This window comes from Austrofundulus limnaeus, unplaced genomic scaffold (genome assembly GCF_001266775.1).
Source record: "Austrofundulus limnaeus strain Quisiro unplaced genomic scaffold, Austrofundulus_limnaeus-1.0 Scaffold434, whole genome shotgun sequence".
NCBI lineage: Eukaryota > Metazoa > Chordata > Actinopteri > Cyprinodontiformes > Rivulidae > Austrofundulus > Austrofundulus limnaeus.
Genome location: NW_013952836.1, coordinates 164,464 through 176,325, shown reverse-complemented (window position 1 = coordinate 176,325; position 11,862 = coordinate 164,464). Strand labels below are relative to the sequence as shown.

Here is an 11,862-nt window from a genome sequence, read left to right as displayed (position 1 = left end):
GGGGGGGGGGGGGGGGGGGGGGGGGGGGGGGGGGGGGGGGGGGTGGTGCTGTAAGCCTTTCTTATGCAGCAACCCGGTCTGGGGGTCACATATTGTGTCCAGCTCTTTCTGCTATCTGTGATATGTGCAACTCCAGCACGAGTAGTGAATCTGAGGCAGCTCGCCCGCATCATTTCCAGCCGTCACAGTGTGTGTGTCTTTTGTCTTCATCTCCCCCACAATGACCCTCAACTGTAATTGGTGTCACAAGACCTGCAGTCACACTGTCTTGGACAAAACTTCCTGTGTTTGTCTGTGTGTACATGCCACTGTCTGCCTCACTACTCGGGTGATGCTAAGACCAGATAGAAAGAAACTCTTGCCACATTTTCTATGGTTGTGTTCCTGTAGCTGGAAAGGATAAATGTTCTGTGCTGTGAACATTTCACACCCTGTGATGGACGTGCATCCTGTCTGGGGTGTACCCTGACTTCTCACACTGTGACTGCTGGAGATAGGAGATGGATGTCAGCTCCCCATGCCCCAGAAGGGAAATGTGTAAAGAAAAATGGATGTGTACATTCAGACATAATCCTTTCATTTGGGGAATATTATCTTCAGTTTTGTTTTTTTTCTCAAAAGCTGCTTCACCATATTGGAATATCTGAAAATTAACTATTTACAATTTCATTTACATCTCAGCTGACAGCTTTCGTGCAGTTGCTTCATTTGTACTTTCACACCCTCCAAATGTTACCCAACTGTTAATTCATGCTAATGAAGGCCAGTCCTATGCATCTTTAATCCTTCAAACTGCTGCACTGTGATCAATAGATCTCTCGCATCAACTGGCCACTTGTTTCGGACTTTTCAAGCTTTGCTGGGCTCGCTCTTCCCATCCACGGTTAATTCTGGTCTCATTGCGCCATCACCCTACCCCTCTCGGCTTCATCGTCTTTGCCTGCAACATTTCCATCCTCGCTTCTCCAGGGAGGCAGCGTGTGAGAACTGGGTCAGTGTGCTGGATGCAGCAGAAATAAAAAATAAAAATCAGGGTAAGAGCCGAGAGGGGCAGGGACAAGGCACGGGTCTGTGTGTCATGTGCTGCTACACAGTGTGGACTGATCACGTCTTTCATCTGATGCATGTTGGAAAAGCTTGAAAAAGAGGTGTGTTAGCAAGCGTGGAAACAGATTTGTAAACTTCTGAAGATGCACAGACTCTACAAGTTTCTGTTCACTCTGCCTGTTCAAATGTCACCTCTGATTTTCACGTGACCCCTGGTGATGGTGGGGGTCCTACATCCCATAATAGCACATCTCTGTTCTCACTTTGAACACACAAACCTTGTCACCAGTGACCTTTTTGAAAAAAAAAAAAAAACATACTGAGGCATCCAGCAGTCCTTTCTCTCACAGTGTGATCTAATAATATGAGTTCATTTTGAGCCTTTGTGGCTACTTAAAAAGCACGCAGCTCAAAATTGTTGTGCGCTGAAGGTCTTATTAACACTGTGACAGCACTCAAAACCCATTTTCTTTAAAGTTTTGCTCTTGTGAAATGATGATTAGGTATATATTCCTGAGCCGTATGAGCAGCTTTGTGAAWCACCATTTTTGTGCTGAGTGAGATTTCTCATCAACACTAACGATAGAGCTCTTACAGAAGCAGACTTTTTGTTTTAGTCTTCTTTTTTATTTTTAGTTAATAAATCTGACTCTCAGGACTTAAGTCTTTCTGTGGTTTAGTTCTGAGCTGGAGAAACGCCAGCAGCACATCTGGCCATGGTTAAGAGAAGCTGTGATGGAGGGGAGTAAAGATGGAGGCCAGAGAGGCCTGAGTGATAACTCAGTGCCTCAGATAACCCCCTCCGCAGCCACGCCTAGCTGGCTGCTTAAAGAGGCCTGTTAGGGCCTCTGCAGGTCTCCTCTGTTGGACTCGATGTTTGTTTCTTGGATTGAGTATTGGCAGCAAATAACAGGACATGGTCTGAAGCAATTAGTGTTTTTCATGTTGCAGAAAAGTTCAAATGTATGCTGTTTCAATGTAAATCTTTTAAGACTTTTTCTATTTCCTGTGATATCTGAATTTTTACATTGAACAATAACCACAAACAACACTAATCATTAGGGCTGTGTATTGGCAAGAATTTGGCGATACGATACATATCATGACAGAGGGGTCACGATACGATATATCCCGATATATTGCGATACTGTAAGCAAGACGATATATCGTGATATATTGCGATTTTTTGGTCCAAAAATTCTATTAAATAAAAACATCTTACTGGGAAAAAAATGAAAAACCAAAATTCATTGTCTCAGAAAATTCTAATATTACATAGACATACTTTTGATACATTTAGCTGTGTTCTGCTTTCTATGTATTTTATTTTATTTGTTTCATATTTCTTTTTTCATCCATGATTTCAATTATTAGACTAAATTTGACAATAAAATAGTTTGAAAATATAATTTTTGCAGCTTTTAGTTTTTAATATTAATTTACAATATGGTCACCCAACACTTAACAATAGCCTCTACCTCAAGAGGTAGAGGAGCCAAATGTCTGGCTCACTGCTGCCAACTAGTGGTCAGAGGCTGAACTACAACATAAAAATGAACAGCTGGCAGGAACGTTGACATTTTAAGCCTTAATAAAAAAATCGAAACAGGGCTTTAGAATATCGATACAGTATCGGGAAATGAAATATCGCGATATTTCAGTGTATCGATATTTTTTTRCACCCCTACTAATCATTAGATGTTAGTTTTCAAAAATAATAATGGATTTAGCCAGCGGTGGGCATCAGTCCGCTAAAGCGCAAATCCGCTAATTGCGGACCTAAATATTTCATTTGCGCTTAAGTGGTCTTACTACTTTTTATAATTCATAAGCGGATTTGCGATTTCAAAAACTAAAATGCAGTACCGCTAATAACTAATCATCTACCAGTCATCATTATCTTGAACAGCGGAAGGTATGGCTGTCAATGAATCACAACACACGTGATCTGTCCAGCATCACCCCTCCCAGATAAACACACGTATTTGAAACATATACTTCCTTGCTGACAGTTGCTGTCGGTCACGGTTCTCATTTCCCACAATGCTTTGTGTCTGCTTACATAGCAGGAAGGCAATGTTTAGTACTCCCTTTCCCAGCAAAAACAGTAAACTTTTGTAATCCATACTAAAATTTTGTATGTATTGATTTATTTTTACTTTACAATAGGAGCTCCTTTTTTTAAAAAAAAAAAAAAAAAGTTTAAACGCTGGAACTCAATACTTGTCATAATTGGATTAATGAAAAATCTACAACAAACAAAAGAAAAAGACAAAGAAGCAGCCAAACTAGCAATCCTCAACAACTTTTTAATTTTTACACCAGGATCCAAAGTTCTGTTTCAGGAAATCACATCCCCAGCAATCAACGCTTGTAGAATTAAGCTGTACAAGGGTTCATACACCGCTAGTTGGCAGTGTTGTACATATATTGTACAATTGTTGCCAGCTAGTAAGTGTCAAATTGAACTTGTGYTTTAGAATTAGCTTCTGCTAAATTTTCTATGGCATAAGCGTTTTTGAAGTTGCRGACCCAAATATTTTCATAAGCGCTTTAGAAATTGCGGAGCAAATTTTTGGATTAGCGCTGCCCACCACTGGATTTAGCATTTTGACTTACGAAGTTTAGTAGTTTTTTTTTCCTGTAAGAAAACAAAAACAAAAAGCAACGGCTTAGTCATTAATTTTAGATTTTCAAGTACATGTAAAAAAGGTTTTTGGCTTTCAACCTTAAGTTAAACAAGGCTCGTAGTTTAGCGGATTTAATGGCTCCAGCTCCAGAACAGTCTTGTGCACACTCATTTTCAACAAGGGTGTTTTGCACCTAGGGTTGCAAGAGTGGTCGCAGCTCAGCTTTTGTTTACACAAACAATTTGTTTACCAACTGTTATGTCTAACATGATGCCTCCTGCAGTCCACAAACATAAATCTACTAAGTCCTGATCAGTWCAGATCATACAAATAAGAAAAGTCCTTATAATACAAAGGTCACTGATAGCACTGGTGAGGTAATTAATCAGCATGTATATTTGTTTTCAAGTCTTTATGAAATTGATATAAGAGGTGGACATGAAAAACACAAATGGAAAGTTAAAACTCTTGTAATTTTGACTAACTCTAAACATTTTACTGTACTTCAACCACAGTTGGTACAGTCAACACCAGCAACAATTACAAGCAGATGATTTCTCATTTGATTTCTCATTTAACCAACAGCTGTCTATGTTCATGCACTTACAAGTCAGGTTTGCTTTGAAAAGCTCTAAAGTTCTAGCTTCATCTTTAGCTTTTGTTCACCTCTTTGTGAACTAAGGCATTTGACAATYGGACAAATTTGGCCTGACTAATTGGTGATTGAAATGCCAGCTTCTCTTAGAAATATCTTTATTTATACATTCATTGACTCCAAAATATAAAAGTATTAATTTTATTCAGCTTACTTGTGCTGTATGGCTTCAACTTCAAAGTAACCATGTGGTGTGTTTATTTCAAGGACAATAAAAAAGAGGAAGGGTTCATTACTGAACTTGACTATAAACCAGCCACTCTTGTCATTTATTGTGCTAATAAAGTGCAACCTCTCTGACGTTTGGCATCATTGTTGGTTAGGTAACTATCCCAGACATAAGGAAATGGTTGGGTCTATGTGAATAAAGAGAATGCACAATAGGTTAATTTTTAAATTTTCTATTTTCCACCAGCCAGAAAGATTTATTAACAAAGGACAGATTCAGGCTACAGCCTATGGTCAATATATTAAAAAATGTTTTCGATTATTGCTTAACTTATACATATAACAGCTGTTAGAAGAATGTTTCCACTTAAAATATGAAACATTAGAGCATTATTGAACAAAAAAAAAAGCTGAATTGTAGACTACAGTAATAGGTTGTAGCAGGTGCTTCTGCATCTATATTGTCCTACTTTGTAATTGATTAAACTTATATAGACGTGGCAAATTTCCAAGTCTTTAAAAAAAGTGGCCAATATTAGTTGATTAATAGGTCTGTCTATCTGAAATTAGAATTTATATTTTTTAGACAAATGTCAGTGGCCATATAGAATTGGCYAAGATCTGACGTGAATCATGGATCATCAGGCAGCCGCCATGTGCGAACGCTTATGATTTGTGAGGCTTGCAGTCACGTTCCTGAGTCCAACCAAATATCTTAACATGATTGTATTAGAACCACATTTCATAATATACTGTTGCTCAACGTTCTTCACACATGCTGTGGTTTGGTATAAGAACCAGATAAAGGGAACCATCTGGAAAATGGGTTTCTAGTTGTGTAACTACTCAAACAAAATCTGAGATATTTGCATTAAATTGATAATTGTATAGGACATTTTTTTACAACATGTTGAGTTTTATTGAAAGACAGTAGCCATATGCATGAGGCACCAACATGCAAAGTATCTCTGTTTGCACCTGTGACCAGTTAGCCTTGGAAAGTGGACCTCATGTGAACGAGCAGTTCATGGGGAGCTGACGGCTATAACAGTGGCTCCCATGTTGTTTTTGCAACGCAAACCTCTGGGATCAAAGTAGAGAGGATTAAAAATTACTTTAAAGTGTCCCTCTCACCCCTCACTTTTCTGCCCCGTGAGACGAGAGGGCCCCCTGAGCCTGCGTAGCGTTTATTGTCATAATCCATACAGTTTCAATTGGCWATGGAATGCACCGGTTGAAGCAGGCAGTGTTGGCGTTGTTGAAGCTTCTCCTGCAAATAAAAAACGAGACACAGGACAGCACAGACACAGTTATCACTGCAGGGCTGTCCATGAGACGAAGGGGAATGCCCATGTGGGTCAGCTCTAAAAAAATGTCCTCTGCTTTATCTCCTCGCAGGGTTTGGGGGGGGGGGGGGGGTAAAGAGGCCTCTATTTTGATCCTTTGTTTATGTAAGGAGTGGCAGTAGGGTGTTTGGATAGCACAGAAGTCTGGGAATGTTGCTCATATGAGGTATGCACTGTTTATTAATCCGGTTTGAGGTCTTATTATTTAACGACACTTGAGCTCAGTAGCTGTTGCCATATAAAATATCAGCTGATTGCATCAGTTAAAAAAACACCAGTGCTCGCTGTATTTTTTTTTGTGTCTCAGGGTACAGATTGTTTTTACTGGTAATCAGTGTATTTTCTTCATTAATAAATCTGTTTTTCAGTTCACAAAGCACTTCAAACCTAAAAGATGTTGAGATAAAACAACATTAAATGTAGCTGTTGGTTTTTGTTGTAATATTTTGTCAGTTAAATTTTCTGGTAGCCTAGTAACTCGGATCTAATACAATCATACATATTTGTAGAGATGGAGCAATCCCTGTGATAGATACAGGAAAAATCAGTAGATTATATTAGATTAATGTCTAGTTTATGTAAGTCTCTATCTTGAGGGTTTGTAATGGTTGAAAACCAAAATATAAGATGTTTAAAGGTGTTGCGTCATGTTAGACACCCAGGACAACACATTGTACACAAAGCAATGATGCTTTACACAAACAGGGAAATGCTTTTGGAAAAGAATATTTAAAAAAATACGTAAAAAAAATACTTAAAAACATAGCCAACACATAAGAAAAAACGAACAATAAAATACAACAAGCTTTAAATATTCGCATGATCAAGTAAATTAAAGAGTCTAGTTGCTTTGTTTTTTTATTAAGTAATGGTTTAATGAAATCACCTCATAACAAGCATGWTCACTTATTTTATGTTCCACAGGGACGCCACGTCAAGACTGGACAGCTGGCTGCCATCAAAGTCATGGACGTCACAGAGGTAAGGCTAAACAATAGTTTGTTTATGCAATAATATTTTCAACAGMAGCATTTACAGCTTGGCTTGCAGGACGCTGTAAATGCATAAATGATAATTACACTGTTACCCCCACAGTTGGACAGTAAATAACACTGAGCTTTTGGTTGTGTTTCARTATTCTGTCGTCTACAGTTTAATTCTTGGACTTTGTTTTTATTAGAAGAACCCAACTTCCCTTTTAATTCAATTWTCTTTTATCAAAAAGGTTTGGAATTGATAACTAACCAATCTGCATGAGAAGTGGTTGCATAATGAACCAATTATGACTATTCTAGATGTGGAGAGATTTTTAAAAAATGTAAATTTGTGGAAGTCAGCACCATTAAGTATTAACTGCTGGATGAACAGATGAATAAAAGACAGTCTGAATGAAGTTACATGTTTTTGTTTAGTTTTTTATGTACATGGATTTATTCTCAAAGCTARTAGTTAAATAAGATTTTAAAGTCTGCAGCCTGGATCTAGTTTATTGGTTTCAGATGTCCCGTTTTTTGTATTTTAATCCTGGGGTTTGGAACTTCCTATTCCCTCTTTTTACTCATATATTCCCAGTGTAGCATTACACATCTATCCACTGGAACCTGACAGAGTAACAGTTCCTGTGTCCCAACATGTCTGGTGCCACTCCTCACACGAGTCATGATCAGAAACTGGCTCGACTGATGAGTTATTCTGTGAACTGAAAGAAGCATTGCCCAACTGTACGTCCTAACAAAACTGTAGGAGTGCCATTGTGGCACTCATTGTCTTCCACTTGACTGCTGAAAGTGAAAAGATGTACCGGTAATCAGATTTTCATCTAAAGGTCAAAGGGCAAGTTACAGAGGATTTTAGGCTGTTTTGTTGGAAATACTGCATCATTCAAAATGCCCATAGTACATATGATTATTGTTCAGTCTGCTGTTAGTAGTCAATTTTAAAACTAGCTGATACTGGTTCTGTGCCTTTAAGACAAATATGAGCTGCTGATTTTCCTAGGCAGCTCTCRTAAAAATGACAGGCATCATTTTTATCAGCTTTGCATTCAAGACTCGTGTATTGACATGACTAATTACTAGACAAAACTCACTTACTCTACATCATGTTTGTTCTGTTTTTTATTTACTGGCATCTAACAGTGTGTAAGTAGAGGACTTGGTTATTTTTTAATGTTATATTCAGTTACCGAGTTCCTTTTGGAGTTAAAACCTCATTTGGCCCCAAAAACTACCATATTATTTACATTAATGTGGAATAAAAAGATAATTTAGCTCCCAACTGTARTCTAATCAGGACTGCAGTTCAGTTTTCCCATATTGCACTTTATCTCTTCTGGCTGTAGAGCTCATGCACTGACACACTGGTGTCCAGGGTCACACTGACCCATATTCTCATTCTTAAATCCAAACACTCCTCATCCCTGCTGTCGTCCACCCCAAAGACCAAAMATCGCAGCTTTTTGGGATTGAGAAGAATTTACTACCACTGATTACACAGACACTAGCTTTGTTGATGTTGGAAACTATTTTGTAATCCTCACAGCTTCACAATAATCTGAACAAATATTTTGACAAGTCATTACTTAAACATTTAACAGTACAGTTGAAAATTCATTTTTTTWTATATATTGTTCAGTCATAGTACTTTGACTTATTTATTTATTTATTTTTGAATATATTTGTTCGGGACAGTGTGCAATTAAAACATAATTTGATGCATTGCACCAGATTTAGCCTAAGGCTAATTTACATCCTGTTTGACTTGTCGTGTATTGACATAGTTTATATGGTCTGTGTTTCTCAAAATATATTCACAGGTGGGTGTCAAAGGGTAATTCTATTAAATTTCAAAAACCCTATTCCCAAAATCCCAGTAAACTGTATTTTAAGCTGTTTTCTTGAAATGTATTTGTAGTCATAATGATTGAATTATGTGACCTAGTAGTACCAAAGATAAATCCAGTTTTTTGTTTTTTTCCCCTACCCTGACATTATTTTTCCCTGTTATCCTCAGCCTTCCCCCCTTTATCGTTCCCTCTGACACACATCACCTAACAACTTTTTCTTTCCCGCACCATGCGACTTGTGGCGGCGAGACTTTCACAGCGAGCAGTGTGATAACTCAACAGCTGCACAGCAGAGAGCGGGCTTAGATGGGAATGTGTGTGCACGTGTGCTCAACAAAAAAGCTTACGTCAACACAAATGAGTCACGCAGCAGCAGTGTGGCCGCCTGCGCAGACGGTCAACTGCCATTTTGCAGTTAGTCATGCCAGTATCTGCGCACATAGCACAACTTTTTATTTTTCCCCACATTTTGCTGCATATTCTATTCAGGTCTGTCAAAGCTTTAATAACTCCTGTTATAAAAAAATCAAACCAAACAAAAGATCATTTGACCACACGGGGCGGAGGCTCAGAGGCTGCTTGACTGCATCACCTCCTGCAATGAGCCTCCAACCTGTCTGAGACTTCAGAGTCTAAACCAGGGGTGTCAAACTCCTGTCCTCGAGGGCCGCTATCCTGCATGTTTTAGAGKTTTTCTTGCTCCAACACACCTGATTTTGATCGCTGGGTGATTAACAGGCTTCTGCCCAATTTGAAGAGTTAATTCAATCACTGAATCAGGTGTGTTGGAGCTGGAAAACCTCTAAAACATGCAGGATARCGGCCCTCGAGGACTGGAGTTTGACACCCCTGGTCTAAACTCTAACTTTGTATTATTAAATGTGTTTGGAGCGTCGTCGTTATCTTAGACATGTGCAACTTACATGTGAGCTCCTGATTGTCAGAGGAGCAGCACCGCCGCAGGAGTGTGCTTTAGTTTTTATAACTAAACAAGATCAGCACTATAATAATGAAGATTAATATTTATATCCTCCAGATTATAACAAAGACGTGTTTCACCGTCTGACTTTAATTTTCCCTTAAAATCACGAAGTTCTCTGTGAGTCCACTTCAGGTGTTTGTTTATCATGAGTGTAATTCTACGAGGTGTTTTTGCAACATGTTTGGGGCTGTTTTGTGCTAAATTTATTTACATCCAAACTGAGAGGTAGTTACTGTGATAAATGTAATTCAGTAAATATGAAAAATAAATAAGGGCATGAGCTGAAATCCTGTAAATATAATCCTTTTAAATTAAACAACAGTTTTAAGGGTGACATCTGTTAGTTTGGTAAAAAAAAAATACAATAAAAATAAATTAATTAATTCTGTGCAAAGACCATCCTGCGATATACAGTATATTTTAAATAAATATATCAGAAACCACCTCAGTTGAAAGCACTAAAATGATATTTAAAACCTTTCTCTTCCTTCAGAATTAAGTCTTGACAATCTGAATGTGTTCACAAAGTGGTGAACCTCACTCCAGCCTTGCTTGTGAACGACTGAGCCTTTTGGGGATGCTCCCTTTACACCCAACCATGACACTCACCTGTTTCCAATTAACCTGTTCACTTGTGGAATTCTCCAACCAGGTGTTTTTTGAGAATTCCTCAATTTTCCTAGTCTTTGGTTTCCCCTGACTCAGCCTTTTTATGGAATGTTACAGTCATCAAATTCAACATGAGTGAATATTTGCAAAAAACAAAAAACAAAACAACAACAAAAAAAAGCCAAAGTTTATCCATATTAGCATTAACTAGCTTGTCGTTGTAGTGTGTTAAATTGAATATAGGTTGAAAAGGTTTTGMAAATCATTTTGTTTTTATTTGTTTTACATAACGTCTCAACTTCAGTGGAATTGGGGTTGTACGTTCTATAAGAGAGGTCATGCAACCATAAAGCAAAGCACTCACAGGCTGGTCTCTGCATGTGTTCAATTAGTTTGTCGCTGTTAATCACTGTCAAGTTGCTATTGGGTGCACTGCAGCTAGTTCTGACCTTTTTCTGAAGAGCTTATAGTGGACATTATTTGCGCTAAAGGTCATTTCCCGTAGAGATTAAACACAGCGCGATTGTCGCATCTGCTCGCTGAATTGGCTTTATCACTCAAAAATGCACCAAATTCCCTGTTGCTTTCTTTGTGTACCTCATCCTCCCTGTTCCTTGTTTTGTTTCCTGCTGGTTTATCACTCATTCTTTCAGTAATTCAGCCCCGGCATGAAATTGGATGTTATTTTTTTTAGGTAATATTTCAAGTCAGGATTTTTTTAATTTTCCATTCCAGCTCTGTGCAGACCTAATTAAGATCAAATCAGCTGGATATTAATGTATATGTATCATAGATTTGCCATCAATCTAATTAGGTAACCTTACAGTGTGACTCAGTCATGCGTCATTAATCTCCAAACAAAAGGATCATTTGTCCGTTCACAAAATGTCTGCTTTGCTGTGCGGTGGAGTTCTTAGTATTACGCTAAAATGTAAGATGGCAGTAAAGTTTCACCTGGGTGTTGTCTCATAGCTTGACATTCACTGTGACCCCGACTACGGCAGCAAATGAAATAAAACTGCATCTATTATTAGCAAATAATTAACAACATTAAAAATTAAAATTCTTCAGCGCTAACAAACATCTTTTTTTTAACTTGTGTGTGTTTTTGTCTGTTTTTGTGTCCCTGTAGGATGAAGAGGAGGAAATTAAACTGGAGATTAATATGCTAAAGAAATATTCCCATCACAGAAACATAGCCACATATTATGGTGCTTTCATTAAAAAGAGCCCCCCAGGACATGATGACCAACTATGGGTGAGTCCTCAAATCCTGTTTAGATTGTAAAAACGTGGGGGGTATGAACAGCTGCTGTGTTGCAATCTTTAAGACACTATATGTCCTTAAATCTGCTCTTTCTTCATAATTCCATGTGTCTGTGATGTTTTGGTAAATTTATTGCCTCTACTCAGACATATGGGAGTTTTTTCCTGATGATTTGTGTCTGTTTTGCAGCTGGTGATGGAGTTCTGTGGTGCTGGTTCGATCACAGATTTAGTGAAGAACACTAAAGGGAACCAGTTAAAGGAAGACTGGATCGCCTACATCTCCAGAGAGATCCTCAGAGTGAGATTCAATT

At 38.2% G+C, this 11,862-nt stretch overlaps 1 protein-coding gene across 8 annotated transcripts in view; it reads left to right on the top strand.

Moving 5' to 3' along the window:
* LOC106529284 (mitogen-activated protein kinase kinase kinase kinase 4) overlaps positions 1 to 11,862 on the top strand; it is a 41,884-nt gene that overhangs the window by 7,859 nt on the left and 22,163 nt on the right. For all 8 annotated transcript variants that reach the window (XM_014024654.1, XM_014024655.1, XM_014024652.1 and 5 more), the window contains exons 3-5: positions 6,771 to 6,827; positions 11,415 to 11,540; positions 11,739 to 11,849. In XM_014024654.1, the coding sequence (XP_013880108.1) occupies positions 6,771 to 6,827; positions 11,415 to 11,540; positions 11,739 to 11,849 (294 nt within the window). The remainder of the gene's footprint in view (positions 1 to 6,770; positions 6,828 to 11,414; positions 11,541 to 11,738; positions 11,850 to 11,862) is intronic.